The 16,730-nt window shown below is 36.1% G+C and overlaps 1 protein-coding gene across 3 annotated transcripts in view; it reads left to right on the top strand.

Moving 5' to 3' along the window:
* The first annotated feature begins 2,743 nt into the window (after window positions 1-2,743).
* Window positions 2,744-16,730, top strand: part of slc12a7b (solute carrier family 12 member 7b) — a 70,654-nt gene continuing 56,667 nt past the window's right edge. For 2 of the 3 annotated variants that reach the window (XM_060869662.1, XM_060869661.1), the window contains exon 1: window positions 2,746-3,026. In XM_060869662.1, coding sequence (XP_060725645.1) covers window positions 2,852-3,026 — 175 coding nt within the window. In that variant the 5' untranslated portion in view covers window positions 2,746-2,851. Of the gene's footprint in view, window positions 3,027-16,730 lie in introns of all 3 variants that reach the window. The other variant, XM_060869665.1, reaches the window with a different exon arrangement.

Here is a 16,730-nt window from a genome sequence, read left to right as displayed (position 1 = left end):
TGTAGTAAAATATATCAAATATACATAAAGCTGTGTCTGTCATGCTTTATGCATGACTGATATTCATGCTTACCTGCACCTAGGTTTAGATGATTATGGCTGATGACTATATCTAAAAAAGCCCTAGAGCTCTGGTGTTTTTTTTTTGTACTACACTCTATTATGGGTTTAGTTGATAACATTTTTTTATACCTGACCTATTTACACTAGCATGAGGATGATCTGTTTATAATGGAGACCACAAATCAGTTCTTTAAGCTTTGGATAAGGATGTCTGCCAAATGCTGTAAATGAAATGTAATCTTCTAAATAGGTTTGTTGCTGGATATGTTGTGTTGAAATGATAAAATTTCCTGTTTTCAGTTTGGTGACAGTGTTGTAATTTCAACATTGTCCTCTTTGAAACAATCTGTTGGCAACATATCTATTTTTCACCTTTGCAGCTATTTTTATACTCGTAACAAATGTTTTCTGAGTGACTATATTGATCACACTATTTCGGGTTGAGGCCATAGTGGCCAGGGATGCACTATTATTAGCAAAGGCAGCTTACAAAAGAATAGATTTATGGGCACTTAAGCCAGACAGTGCAGTCATTGAAAGCCGTGAAAACACTGATACTGGTCCAAAAACAACATTTTCCCCTCAGTGAAATTTTTAATTGGCCTATCGGCTATCTATTACCTTTAAGTATTCAGGAAAGTAAAATAATGAATTTACACAGTGCAGGAATATGAAAGATTTGAGCTGTCTTGTGATCTGGTGTCATAATAAATTTATAATTAATTTAAATGAATATTGAAAGAGGTGAGGTAAAATACAATCCAAGCATATAGCCAAGTAGCTTGATTACTGAATTGGCTTCATTATAGAATTGATTTTACATTGTAAAAACGGATAATGACAGAAAAGAACATATATCCTTGATACAATAAATCACTGGACAATATTGAGGGGAAAACTTTGATAAAGACGTTGTACTACTGACCAGAAAGTAAAAAATCACAAGAACTGCCAAGCTGCCACTGCTGGGCCCTTCATCATGCCTTGTACTGAGTCCATGCTGGGCCCTTGATCATGCCTCAAGTACTGAGTTATATAAATAAGATAAATGTAAGTTGCTCTGGATAATGTTGTCTCTTCTCTCTGCACCACGCTCCCTTGAATCTACTAGCACTGCTCAACTGGTCCCACCATTTCTCATGTTTAAAGGTAGGTGTACAGCAAGACGCTTTTCTGTTCCGGCAACGATGTGGTGAAATAAACTTCCCCTAAATGTCCGAACCGCTGAGTCACTGGCCATCTTCAAACAACGGGTGAAGACCAACCTCTTCCTGAAACGCTTAAACTAGCACTTATTTTCCCTGTTTGATTTATATAGGTATGTTAGGTTCATGGTATCCTAAGTCTGAAACTTAGTGAACCAATGTTAATGTATTTATTGATAGAGACTTAAAAGCACTTCTGTACAACACTCTTGCTAAGGATGTCCGCCAAATGCCATAAAAGTAAATGTAAATGCCAGATACATTAAATGTACCATAAACTAATACAATGTATTACTTACGATGAGAATTATACTTATGCACAACATAATTGTGCTTTTGGAAACAATACAACTATACTACATTATCATATATATATATATATATATATATATATATATATATATATATATATATATATATATATACACACACACACACACACACACACACACATATATACATATATACATACTGTATACTATAATATCATAATAGTATTTCAAATGTATCGCAGAAGAATCTCAGTTGTAGGTGTAAACTATTCTGTAATTTTAATCACAGTTTCTGGTATCTGACAAATGTAAATATCCTGTTCAAGAGACTCGGAGCTCTCATCAAAAGACATGAGGAGTGCAGATGCAACCTCAAACACTCCTACATTTAAATCTCAAATTCACTACCATGAATTCAGAAAACCACAATACCACATCCATCCCTTTTTTCTGTATTTTAAATTTCCAGTGTATTTCTTTAAAATCTGTTCATCTTTAGCTTTCACATATAATATGTTGCTAAACCAACTACAAGATGGCAGTTAATTGCTAAGGGCTATAACGGCTTTGAGAAAGGCTGTTTAATGATTTATTTACCTTGCTAGTTGTCTCACGAAGAAGGAAAGAGGGATAGCATGTAGGGTACATTTTCCAATACAGCACACTAAATATTTATTACTTTTTTTTATTTGAGTTCCTCTAAACTGTCTGGTAAAAGGTGTCAGCTATTCAGATGGAAGACTATTTTAATAACTGACAGTAACAATGAAATAAAACTTGTTCATGCATTTAAACTAATCAGCTGTGCTTCAATATAATAGATAGATAGATAGATAGATAGATAGACTAATTTGATAGATAGATAGATAGATAGATAGATAGATAGATAGATAGATAGATAGACTAATTAGATAGATAGATAGATAGATAGATAGATAGATAGATAGATAGATAGATAGATGGATAGATAGACTAATTAGATAGATAGATAGATAGATAGATAGATAGATAGATAGATAGATAGACTATTGCATTAAATACATGGAATAAAAGTTTCCTCACTTTGTTTCTAACACAAACATCTCCAGAAGGCGCTTTGTTTGCTCGTGTTTGACTGACCAGCAGCTCGACCAATCAGCGCTCGGTCACGCCCACCGCGGCACGGATTGACAGGGTGCATGGAGGTTGCCGCTCGCCTACATTGTGTTATGAGCGCACTTGAACACCGCACACACCGCCAGCTATGAGCTCCAGACCGAGCGCCATCTGACCCGTGAAACTTGCTCAGCCGTGAGATTGAGGTGGACAAACATGACGGAAAGGTTCGTGGTTTTGCCCGTGTCTCAGTGCTGTGACATCGAGGAGCCGGAGCTGAATTATCTCCATAATAACCAGGAGCTCTTACCTGTGTTTGGAGGTGTGGGTGATTTAGATGAACCTGAGGTTGTTCCCATCCTCCAGTACAACAGAGAACCTAACAAATACGGTGAGTGACTTACTGCTCGATTTGCTTGAGTGAACTGGAGGATAAATCTGTGCGTAAGGAATTACCCCGGCTTTAAAATGATCACCACGCACTGCATGTCTCTCTGAGCTCAATGAATAAGAGATATGTGGTGTCAGGTAGGTGAACACCTCAATCCAGGGATATAATAAATAGGCTGACTTTCCCATCATTTCCTATTCATTCCTGTGCCCTTGAACAACTGCAGGTAGTATTTCTATTGATAGAAATATACCATGTTATCATATTACTCTGTTCTTTTCCCCCATCTGTTAGTGGTTGGAAAAGCTTCCATTCTATTGCACAGGTTGCTTTGAATAAAATAATGAATATGGCTTTTACAATATGACATCGGACTCCTATGATTTCATGGTCGAGAGCTCGGTTTCTCCAGCCAGTTAATGCCAACAGTTCTCAACATTCGCTGTAGTCTTACTTACTAGATTTCAAGCAATATTGGATAGATAGATACTGTAGATAGATAGATAGACTAATTAGATAGATAGATAGATAGATAGACTAATTAGATAGATAGACTAAGATAGATAGATAGATAGATAGATAGATAGACTAATTAGATAGACAGACAGACAGACGGATAGATAGATTTCATGGTTAGTCTTACTAGATTTCAAACAATATTGAATAGATAGATAGATAGATAGATAGATAGATAGACAGACTAATTAGAGATAGATAGATAGTCTAATTAGATAGATAGCTAGATAGACAGACAGACAGACAGACAGACAGATAGACAGACAGACAGACAGACAGATAGATAGATAGATAGATAGACTAATTAGATAGATATATAGATAGATAGACTAATTAGACAGACAGACAGACAGACAGATAGATAGATTTCATGGTTAAGAGCTCAGTTTCTCCAGCCAGTTAATGGCAACAGTTCTCACCATTCGCTGTAGTCTTACTAGATTTAAAGCAATATTAGATAGATAGATAGATAGATAGATAGACTAATTAGATAGATAGATAGATAGATAGATAGACTAATTAGATAGATAGATATATAGATAGATAGACTAATTAGACAGACAGACAGACAGAGACAGATAGATAGATTTCATGGTTAAGAGCTCAGTTTCTCCAGCCAGTTGATGCATATTCCCAACAGTTCTCAACATTCGCTGTATTCTTACTTACTAGATTTCAAACAATATTTACATACAGTTTACACAAGCTATACACCACAAAGACACTATACACATTATAAAGCAAGTTAAATGCCCTGCTTGATTATGCTGGATTACTTCTGTTGTTTAGCAAAGATAACAAACCATCGTGTTTAGTGTGAAACACGTCTCACGTCCCAGATCCGTGGAACCAAGCACCCAAAGGCCACCAGGAGAGCTGAAGCTAGGCAAGCTGATGCACGTTCTTTCTGCTTCGATCTATAATTTCTTAATACTTGTGTGTTCTTATTGTGTGTTGATTTTTGTTGGATTAGTGTAAAACTGAAAAGGAGGACTAAAGTGAACAAAAAGATATGTGTATATATACATACATGTCAGTACAGTACATCAAGTGGAAAGGTAATTATGCAATTCTGAGAATTTCTGAAAAGAACTTAAGAGGCTCAGTAGAGTTAAAATTAAGTAGTAGTTACTTTCTCTATGCATGATATGTCTAGACTGCATGTTGGACTTTGTGGAGTCCGATATAAATTGTTTTTGATCGCACATAACGTCACTTAAAGTAATACCAGGCAGCAAGTGTAAGTATATCTTCTGATCTTTGGATAGATGGTCTTTAATTCAGCATTCAAGCTTAGCTATGTCCGTTATTAATAGCGCCTCATCTAATTGCCGTCGGAAATCAAGTTGCCAGACTCCTAAAGCAGGCTTTTAGTCTTGTCTGTTAGTGTCATAGGTGGATTTTGTTACCATTTTTCCAAGACGCCGTACTCCTTAAACCAGGGTGAGTTTGTTGATTGTGTCAGTGCATTACAATTAATGTGATAAATCTGATGTGCATGTGTAATATAAGCTTAATGTTTGCTTCTATATGAGGAACAAGGAGATGCGTTTTCTTATTCAGGTAGTGGTTGAGTGCCTAGTATGGGGTTACTGTCCCACCACCTTTTAGCTATGTTGGAGCTTTTAAGGCAAATTGTAATTGGTTAAGCAATTCCGTCTTTCAGCTCCTTCCGCTAGGAGCATTGACATCATTGCATATTTGGAACATATCCGGAGCGTTGATGATGGATTGATGTATTCGATATGGCACAGGTTTTTCCTCTTCTGGGTGCAACCCTCCTTAATTTACCCAGGGTTTGGACTGGCACTGGGCCTGAGGCCTGGTTTATGCATTTATGCCACTAAAAATATGTGATGTGTTTCAGAAAAATACCTTAATATAAGACTGATGTATCCTTTAGGAGAGCTCAAATAAAATCAAAATATCTATTACTAGATTGACTGTGAGCAGTAGTTTATATCTTATCATATGATTATATCAGTGTTAAGTTTATATATTTTGACGTCCCATGACATTTTATGGGAACGAGGATGATTGAGTGAATAATCCGCCTTGTTCCTGTGTAATACAGTCAAGACAGTGGTGTGTATGTGCCTTCGTCAAACTGTATGTGTCAGTGACAATGATGTGACGTACTGTACTGTATATCAGCCAAAATCTAAGGGGTGTTTCAGTCTGTGTAATCTGATATGACTTACTGACCATCATATTTGTTAACAGCATATAATCTGGCATGGATGCCAAAAAACAAATCATACTATTGATTTTTTAAAAAAACTGCTAGCCCATTTATATCATGGCAGGAATAAACAAGGCTGTATGTGATGCAGACAGATTATATAACCAGGCATGTACAGCCCTTACCAGTTTCTGTTTCATTTGTTCTTTTTTTTTTTTTTTTTTTTTTTTAGATTTATGGATTACACCTTGTCGGCATTTTGCGTATTTAGACAGTGTGATTTAATTGTAGTTTATAACTACTCAGAATACATGTACAAAAAGTGACATCATGCTCATCATACCTAAACTTGCTGGTGAATGAAAAATGAAACTTAAGCCTTGAGGTCTATCTTAAAAAGCAATATGAAGCAAGTGACCTTCAGAGACATATTTGATCGAGTGTCTCCGCTGTTAGTTTAGGCTGTTAAGAAAAAAAGCCTGACTTGATTGAACTGCACTCTTGTTTTATGTTCCACTCTGGTGCAGCTACCTGTCGAGATAAAAGTCTCGGCTAGAAATCAAGCCATGCTTTAGATGTCTGTTTTTTATGGGTTGTCCTGTTCTATGTAATCACACACTATTATATCGGTGCAGCATTTACCATTGCTTTTTTTAATGGCCTGCATTTACAGATGAAAGCAATTCAATTGTTATTTGTTAAAAATTATGTGTGAATAAGCTCCACTTTATAAGTAAATGTAGTCAATGTTAGAAAAAGATAAGATTCAAATTGGGGTATATGCCAGACCTTTTAAACCTAGACATAACTGCAAGACTCTGTATAAGTGATGATGTGGTTAGATGATTGATTACCTGTGGATTATTTTTGGTCGTCTTCAGTGTTTTCAGATATATAGCTGAAATGTTACAGTATATCAGATAAATGGCACATGATTAAACAGAGGAGCCACTATCAAAAAAATATTTGCAAAGAAATGACAGGAAAAAAAAATTGTTGTAATATATATTAGTCTGGAAAAGTCTCAAATTAATGGGTTAAGAGACTAGTGCACCACTGTGGTTTTGCCAACCCATTATATCCAAATGAAGGACATTTAAAGCAGCGGTGAGTCTGTCCTGGAGACCAGAATTCTCTCCAGGAACTCACTTAGATCTAACTAAAGGTATTTAACTAAAGTCCTTTATTAATCCCTGGCGTCAACTTCTGGCTTATTTTAACTAACTGCAGTAACTGATCATAATGCTGTAGTACATTTATGAGTGAAGCTGATCAAGTATTCTATTGGCATTGATTGATGCTGGTGCATTTGGAACAGCTTGGTTTGATTGGATAAAACATACAGTAGGAAGAGGCACTGAAGCTCATTAAGTGAAAGTGACGTGACATACAGCTAAGTATGGTGACCCATACTCAGAATTCATTCTCTGCATTTAACCCATCCAAAGTGCACACACACAGCAGTGAACACACACAAACCGTGAACACACACCTGGAGCAGTGGGCAGCCATTTATGCTGCGGCGCCCGGGGAGCAGTTTGGGGGGGTTTGGTGCCTTGCTCAATGGCACCTCAGTCGTGGTATTGCCGGCCCGAGACTCGAACCCACAACCTTAGGGTTAGGAGTCAAACTCTCTAACAATTAGGCCAGGACTTCCCTTATTCCGAGACATTAGGTCTCAGTAGTCTTTCTGAAGTATCCTTTCTGTCCATAATTTAGTGGTATCTCTACACACACATGTGCATGCCTGCATATGCGTACACAAGCACAATTACATGCATATGTGCGCCTGGACACACACAAACACAAACAATTATTTTACTATACTCACACATACACACACATGCACACACACACATTTGTCTTACTGTTTTTGTAAGGACCATCTACTGACCTCAATATTAATGCAGCTAATTAATGCTATGCCTTAACCTAAATCAGTCCTTCTATAGCCAGAAGCACAAAAAGATTCAGGAACAGTTTGTTATTTATCTGCTTACTTGGATCACATTTATTCAGGAAATCATAACACAAGAATGTGTGTTCTCATGTGGTCTTTGAGGACAAAAACCTCCTCATCAATACACAATTGTCATACTGTATATTTATAATCACACTCTCCAGTGTCACCCAAATGAAGATGATGTTCCTCTTTGAGTCTGGTTCCTCATAAGGTTTCTTCCTCTTCCATCTAGGGGAGTTTTTCCTCCCCACAGTCATCTCAATCACCTCAGACTTGCTCATTAGGAATAAATACAAACAAATTTAAATATAACTAATATTAATCTTGAATTTTTGTACTATATTAATCTTCATATTCATTTTCTATCTTATGTTCATGTTCTGTAAAGCTGCTTTGAGACAATGTCCTTTGAGACAATGCGCTACACAAATAAATTTGAATTTGAATGTCTTCCATTAAATTTCATGTTCATTAAGAAACAAAATGCAACATTTATGTTCTTGGACAGTGCAGAAGTCTCCAAGAGGACAAAGAAAGCCCAATCTCCTAACTTTCTCTCAGGAAGGAGTTTATGGTGGTGTCTTGAACAGAGCTGATGCCTTTCTCTGTAGCTGAAAGGGAGATGGGGGCTGTGGCTATCAGGTGACATCTCCCATCTTTAGTCTTTCTTGGTCAGGACATGAGAAACAGCTGACTCATGCATCCATGTTCATAACAGGGTCATTCCATACCAAATCATTAGGCCTTGACACAGCAGCTTTTTGGAGAGCTATGACAGAGGATCTCAGCGCTCATTCAGGATGTGTTGTGAGAGTGTTTATTCTTCATTCCTAGGTTTGTGTCCTTTAATGAACTTTGTCTTGCACACACACACACACACACACACACAGAAACATTAGCATCAATCATTGAGGTATTTTATACGACTATTTAATTTAACATTTAATGAATCATCTTTAGATTCCTTTGACAAAATCCCAATAAAATTTTTATCTAAAGTTTTCTAACTGGCTATTGATAGATGCTTTTTAACATGTTTTGTCTAATTGTAATTGTTTGGTCATTCACTTGACTAAAGAGACTAGATTTGATTTTTGATTCACTTATTATATACAGAGTTAAGGACTAGACAGTTTTTGTATTTTTTTTTTTATTGAAAAATGCATTAGAACTACCATTTTTTTTGTGATAGTTTTTCCAGTATCGTGTTGTTTTTGCCCTCTGGCTTCTCCCTGTTCAGGGTGACCACAGTGGATTATCTGATCTTCTTCATATTTTGATTTGGCATGTGGTTTGCTCTAGGTTTGCCTTTCTTGAAGCAACTTTCTCATTTTACCATCGAGTAACTCCTTAGTGTATGGGTTGGTTCCCTGCCTGGGAATTGAACTGTACATAATTATAACAAGGGTTTGTGTGGTACACAATAATAATAAATAAATAATAAATAAAACTACAAAAATAAAAAAAAAATGATCTAATGAATAAAAGAGAACATAACTGCATGCTTGACATCTATGTACTTTTGAATACAATGACTCGTGAATCAGTGACTTGTGAATCAGTGACTTGTGCTTTGACATGAAATAATAGTGTCACCCTGGTGCTGCTGTCTGCAGGGACCATAATTGCCTAGTCTAAGGGGAGTGTTTCCCTCATCGCCGTGTGGCCTTCTTGTTTTTTCTACATTAAGGCTGATGATTGTGTTTATTGCCCACAATGAATAGATTTACAGTGATTCGGTCTGTAATAGTCTAGCAGGAATTATAAAAAGCTGCAGCGACGATGCAGTGTGAAACCTCTGGACGCATTAAGGCAATCGATATTTCACCACACTTTGTTGAGTTGCGTTTTCTTTTTGTTTACGCGGTCGAGGTCACTTATTTTTATACACCTTTTGAATTTTTAGGCTTGAACTCATAGCTTATTGACAGTCATTGAAGCTTGCACAGTTTGTCCACTTTATGAGGGTTTCAAAATTCAAAGCTCCCATTTTCTGTCCATATCACATTTTAGGTTGCAGTGTCTAGTTACTCTGTGCATTTTGCAGAGCTGTGCACATCGACTCACCCTCCGTCTTGTGTGTGTATGTGGGTGTGTGTATGGTGTGGGTTGGTGAGTGTATATCTGTTCTCATAACACTGACCTCATAGACCTCAGTGGATATCTGAACTGTTGGAAATAACTTGTAAATATCCACCAACCCCCATTGTAGGTTAGGTTTTTATTTAGTAAGTGACTTCTGACTTAAGATATTGTTTTTGTAATATATTGTATAATATATTTTATTCATTTAGCTAAATTTTTAATCATGGCAGCCCCCTGTACATTTCTATTTTTTTTAATGATCTAAATTGATTATTTATGAATCAGGCCTGATTGTTCTTGTCATATTAAATAACTTGAGAATCCTACAGAGGTACTAAAAAAATATCATGGCAGAATGAAACACAACCAGTTTTTCCACTAAAAACATTGACCTCTGTGTAAATTCATAGAATTTCTTCATTAATGCTACAGACGTGTGAGTCATCAGTCTGTAGATTATGCGACGTTATTGAATTTCATTTCAACTCTACTCAGCTGTCTCTTTCAGTTATTGGCCTTAAGCTGCTGGCGTGAAAAGCTGATGTGTCTGTGGTTTTAGGTGACTTCCCCTGACACTCCCTCTCCTCATACCTCAGGAAGCCTTTACCAGTCACCCGGGCTTCCTGTGGCATGCTGGGCACAACTCACCTATTGCATAAGAGGAAAAAATAAAGCATCACCTGATCCAGGCTTGTCAAGCAGACAGCTGAGAGAGACGCGTACATGTGTGCAACATTCGAGATAGCCTGTGAGTGTACAGCCTGTGAGTGTACTTGTGTCGTCTCTATTTTAGGGTGGTCAAAATTCCTGTCAGTTCTTTCTATGTTTAGAAGTTCTTACTGTATTTATTTTTCGAATGCGTCATGCAGATTGATGTACTGTACACAGACGACTTCGTCACTTCAGTGCTCTTACTACTTTTATAACCTGGGCCTCATAATAGATGAATTTATTTCTTATTTGGTTGTCTATGTGAATAAACATTTGGCTCTTTACTTGATTGAATGCATACATACAGTATAATTGAGACCAAAAGTGTATATACCCCAAGGTTAAATATATGTGTGTTTCTCCACACTTTTAATTTCTTTTAGCCACTCGGTTAAACACAAAGTTTAACTGCTTCATGCAGATCAGAGGTCATTTCAAAACAACTGATTAGGTCAAGATTTATTGCAGCTTTAATTCACTAGGTCAGATTTCTTGTGGGTTATTTTTTTATCCACACCAAGTCTCTTTAAATAGTATGTATGTTCACATGCGCCCATCTTTCACAATCTGAATGAATTCGATCCGATTGCAGATTCTAAGAGAACTATTTATGTACGCTAAACATTGCAATCCGATGAAATATTTGCTTACAGGTACATTTATATGATTTCTGAAAAGACCTCTGAGCATCTGTTGTTGTGAATAAAAAAACATTAAAAAAAATAAAACACATTTACAGTACATGTGTTTACATGCGTAATTTATTTTTATTTTTTTATTAATTCATTTATTATTATTTATTTATTTATTAAAAATATATATATATATATATATATATTTTTTTTCTTTTTTTTTTTTTTACTGGATTGTTTCATATAACCCCTTTAAATCAGATCAATTAAGAGTTTTACATGAAGGAATTTCAGTTCGGTTCAGACATCAAAACGTTATTTGGTTGCATCAAAACATGTGCTCTATGCTCCTAGAGTACATCAGCATGGTACAGCTGACAAGTTCCAGATGACATAACATCTGAATTTATTTGTATTTGTTGATTTCTTTTAATGTTTTTTTTTTTTTACCTAAACAACAAAGCAGAATGACTCTAACAGGATGCAGTTACAGTGTGTGGAGGAAGAAAGAAGAAATTTCACTCCTGTTTCACTGTGCTCCTAAATTGTCATCGCAGCACAGTTACCTGTTTGACTTGACTACCTCATACCTTTATCGTCATGTATGACTCCGAGGTTCTTGATCTTTTTTAAAGCTCAAACTTTAAAGAAAACTTAAAAATCTGCCTTAAAAATTTACAAAAAGGGTAAAAAAACACTTTTGTCTTTTGAGTTGTAAACAACTGGGAATTCAGGGTAGGCTGTGTGGATGAGAGAATGGCAGAAAAATTACCTTAAAGTTTTTCCTAGGATATCACGCCTGCCTTAAAACATTTTATTTCCTATTTGAATATGCACCATATATGAAAAGTATGTTCAGATTTGCATAATGTCTAAGCTTTGTAATGTAGAAGATTGTGTTATTAGATCTTAATCCTATTTTAGTCTACTTTTTAACTCACTTAGGTAAGACGTCCTTTCAGGTTCTTTTTAACATCATGTGGAATTTTCCACTAATGTCTGGAAAGGAAAATGTATTGCTTTTGCTCAGGGTCACCAGGAGGTGGTGCTACAGTCACAAATACTTTTTCCAATATATCTTCTTCAATACTCTAGATCTTTAAGATCTTTAAGATAGACAAACAGATAAGATAAATGATAACTTGCTTGTTGCTCTTAGCTCTTTAACAGTAAGAGATTAGTGGTCTTGTGCTACAGATTTATTTTATGAACGTACTCATTTTCATAAATGAGTATTTCAAATTCAAATGAAAATAAAAATTGTATGTCATCTACAAAATGATACACAGTAAAACATTCAGTGAAATAACTGTGTTTAAATATTACTTTATTATTTTGAATATTTTTTTATAAGTAAAATACAATGCAAAAAATTATATTATACAAAGATTAATATAATACAAAAATTAATGTAATTAATTTGTTTTTATCCCCAACGATCAAGCCCGAGGCGCCTATGGAGAGGAAAAACTCCCTTACTGTAGATGGAAAAGTAAGAAACCTTGAGAGGAACGAGACTCAAAGACGAACCTCATCCTCATTTGGGTGACACTGAAGGGTGTGATTATAAATATACGTATAAATATATCCGACAATTGTGTATTAAGGAGGATTGGAATTAGCTGTGCAAGGAAAATTAGACAGTATATTGAAAAATATAGTTTACAATATGGTGACTGATGAATATGGTGATTTAATTTTATAATGAAAACAAATAGATATTTCACAGTCAGACTACATTGGTTACGAGTCGATTTTATGAATTAATTAGTTTTCAAGTCACCAGTCACATTAAAACCTAATTTTTCAGCTCATTATTGATCATAAGTCTTCATCTCCGTGGTTGATAAAAGCAGCTGCTAAACTGATAACTATACTCAGTATGTCTACATCAAACATAACATCCATTTGTCATTTGCTGCTTCTTTTCTACAAAAATACACTCAACCTCTTTTTTTTCTTTTGTTTCTTTTTTCTGGTTTAAACACCCTGTCATCATATGTTTGCTCTCCAAGTTAAAAGGATCAAACGGTGAACAATTCCGAAGCCGGGACTGTAATCTTCGGCTCTGCGGGAGTCTTGAATAATTTTGCATCATAGAGAAACCTTAATAAACAAGACTCCAGATGAATGTTTCTGTTCTGTGATTGTTTTGGGGATTCACACAATCACTTACTGTGTAATCCACTCTGATTTGTTTAAACATCAGTGTAAAATCAGAGTCGTTTTCACATAGTAGAAGGAATATCACCCTTATAATAATGAAACACTACAATGAGATTTTGTTTGTACTGTGCTGTTATAGAGGAGGAAAAACTGAAGAGATGCAGTGCATTATATCAGTCAGAGTGTTTTATTTTACTATGATATATATTTTTTAAAAATGTGATATTTAGTATACAGCATTGAGTTGTTTGATCAGTTCTCAGTGAGAAAAGAAATCGAACCTCAAAAGGATTCAGCAGCGAAATCCCGAGCATTTAAGTAAACGTTTGAAGCAAGAAGGAAGTAGAAATGTGATGTAGAAATTACATGAACAGCTCTGTGAATGTCCCAGAGTCATTTTTTTTTTTACTTCTGAATGTTTCATAAACCCTTATGACTAATAAACACTACATCAGTTTCAAAACTTTAAATCCGTACGTTTCTCACACTTAACGACTTCATTACAGTCTATTGTTTTATGGACACAGCAGTGCGTACGCTACACGATCCATCATGGTGGAAGCATACACAAGACATATACTTTCACCTGCACAGTTCCCCATTGAAGCATACCTGATTCCCCAAACCACAGAGTAACTGTAGTTGTTATTTTTGCAATAGTTTCTAAGGAAAAAAGAAATAAGGAAATAGGCCATTATCTGTTCTGATTTATTGTGATCTATCTGTTCTATTGTGACCCAGGATTTGGAATGTAGTCCTTATTTTGTACTGTTGCTAACAATTATCTGGATATAGCATGCCAGGTGACGTGCAGACACTGCAAGATATCAGGTAATGTAACGTACATGGAGAATTCTTAGAAACGTCAATCTGACTTTAGTCAAAATCCAATGTACAAGAACCCTATTGGATTTGAATGAGCAATAGGATTTAGGGATTAATTGCTTTGTCCATCTTTCCCTGTCTGTTATTAACAGCTGGCTCTCTGTGTGCACTTTCTCGCTCCACATGATCGCTCAGCAATGATGATGTTTGCCTGGGGCATTAGTTGTTAGGATACAAAGTAAATGAGAGCTGTGTCAGCGTACATAACAAATACGGGTCTTAGAGCATGACACAGTCAATAAAGCAAAGGTTAAATATTAAGATCAGACAAAACAAACATGTGTAAATGCTTGTCTTGGTGCACTACAGTTCCTAAGATATGCTCGAGTGCCTGAAGGCTGGTTGTATCCTTAAACACAGCAGGGTTTAAAACAGTTATTTAAAGTCCCTGTCAGGAATACAGGAACAGCACTGTGAATGTCCCAGTGTCATTTTTTTTAACTTCTGTTATGAACCAAAACAAAACATAGTTTAGTGTTTCATTGTTACTTTATAGTCTAATATCAGGGTGACCTGTATACAATACTTCCAAAAAGATCGGGCACTGCAGCTCAGAGTTGGTGCATTGGAAACCTTACCTCTTCATGTCTCTTGTATTTCCTGAAGGATCAATACTCTGGGAATAGCCATGTTAAACCACAGGGGCCGGAACGCAGGAGGATAGTGATACTGTTGGTTCTGACTTTGAAATGAGGTGAACTTTCTGTTAATCCCATCACACACACACACACACTCCTGCCCATTGGCTATTATCCTGACCATTATTCTCATATGTAATATAATGGAAAATTATGAAATGTGCTGCACATGTGACATGAATCACATCCTGCACTTCAGTTGAGCCTTTTACTGAAAAACAGGATACGTTATTAGAGATACTTACTGCAAATGTGTTTAAAACGTAGACATTTCAGCTCTATTCTTTAATGTTCACTAAATGTTACGTACATCACTGATCCAAAGGCACATTTCAATTGCCGAATTGTAATAGGATTACTGACCAATCGCATTTCTTTACAGAAATCGGGTTGTTGTTGAGTCTTTTAATGGAGTACTCTCTCCACCCACAGTGTAAGGAGATTCTGATGTCGTTTTTAAACATTTTTTTTTTTTAGACTTTTCTGGCTACAAGCTTCAGAATCCTGGAGTGCAATCTGATTGTTTCAGTGCACATCCGTGTAGATGCATTTACATCTACTGTATATGTAGGCTTCCAAGTGGAATACAGTGGGTTGAAAAAAGTCCTCAAACCCTCAGAGCCCTGAACTCATGACCAGTAACACCCTCCAACGCTTCTGAACATACTTAACACACACACACACCACCTGATCATACATATCACACCTGTCACATTTGCACATACACAAGAAACTTAAACGTATATAGTTAGGTACATACATATAAAATAAAAGATAAAAATTGATCGCTCTTGATTTGTCTGCACTCTCCCTGACCCATCTATTGTACATATTGTCCAAATAATGCAAAAAATTAACTTTGAATCTTTTAATATTGAATTGAAGCCGAGTTCTAAGAATTCTGTAAATCTATAGTGATATAAATCTATATTGTTATAAATCTATAGTGTATAGAGTTTTCTTTCTTTTTTAAACCAAGTTAGTGTTTGTTAGCTCCTTAGTAAAGATGTAATGAAAAGTTCATTCATTTCTGGGTGGAAGGACAGAGAAGATTCTTAATGGATGTTTTCCTTATGTGTTGAGGGAGTGTGTGTAAGTCAAAGCCGATTTCTGTCTGGAAGGGAACATGGTACAGAGCAGAGTTTCTGCTATGTACCTTAAGGTAGGTGCGGTTTGTTTTTGTCAAGGACTTGTATTTCATATTGGCTGTAAGCAGCTACAGGAAGCTAGTGGAGGGAACACAGCCTTGACGTTACCTGGCACTGCGTCAAGTCAAGCTATGCTTGTGTCTGGAATGAAACCTGGTTTAGAGCAAGGCTTCCTTTAGGTTCTAGGGGTCTGTTTTTGGCTTTGTGAGTAAGCGCTGGTATTTTACATTTGCAAAGGGAACACAGCAAGTCAAACAGATACTTCAATGAAAGCATATACATATCCTTTGTGCTTTAGAGACAGCAGTTAATAAACCCTCACTGACACATGAGGAAGGATCATATGGTTTATAAAGAATACACAGCAGGTAATAATTGCTCTACCTAATGGAATTTGTCAATAAAAAATTTACATAAATGTGAACAACTATTTTTATTTTTTTTTTCTTTAACATGCTTTATCTGGAAAGGTTTTAAAATAGTTTGTCCTACAATCATTATGAAACCAAATAAAAGTAAGGGAGCTCTCCTATCACGTGGAACACACAGTTCCAACCATTTCCTGAGTACTACAGCAATGTGGGGGAGGTGATGATGTTTTGGGGATGTTCTTCTAAGGATGGCCTCCTTGTTCTTTACGCTATAACCAGCTACTGGAACGTGGAGTAAATAGTGCCGCTCTGTCTGTGTCCTGATAGATAAATGTGATGCCTGGGTGAGCCTGGCACTTAAGAAAATCCCTCTAGCTTGTTTGCAGCACATTGCAGTTATTTTTGAT

Source organism: Tachysurus vachellii, chromosome 5 (genome assembly GCF_030014155.1).
Source record: "Tachysurus vachellii isolate PV-2020 chromosome 5, HZAU_Pvac_v1, whole genome shotgun sequence".
Lineage (NCBI taxonomy): Eukaryota > Metazoa > Chordata > Actinopteri > Siluriformes > Bagridae > Tachysurus > Tachysurus vachellii.
The sequence above is the reverse complement of the archived record's forward strand: the minus strand, read 5'-3'. Positions and strand labels throughout refer to the sequence as shown.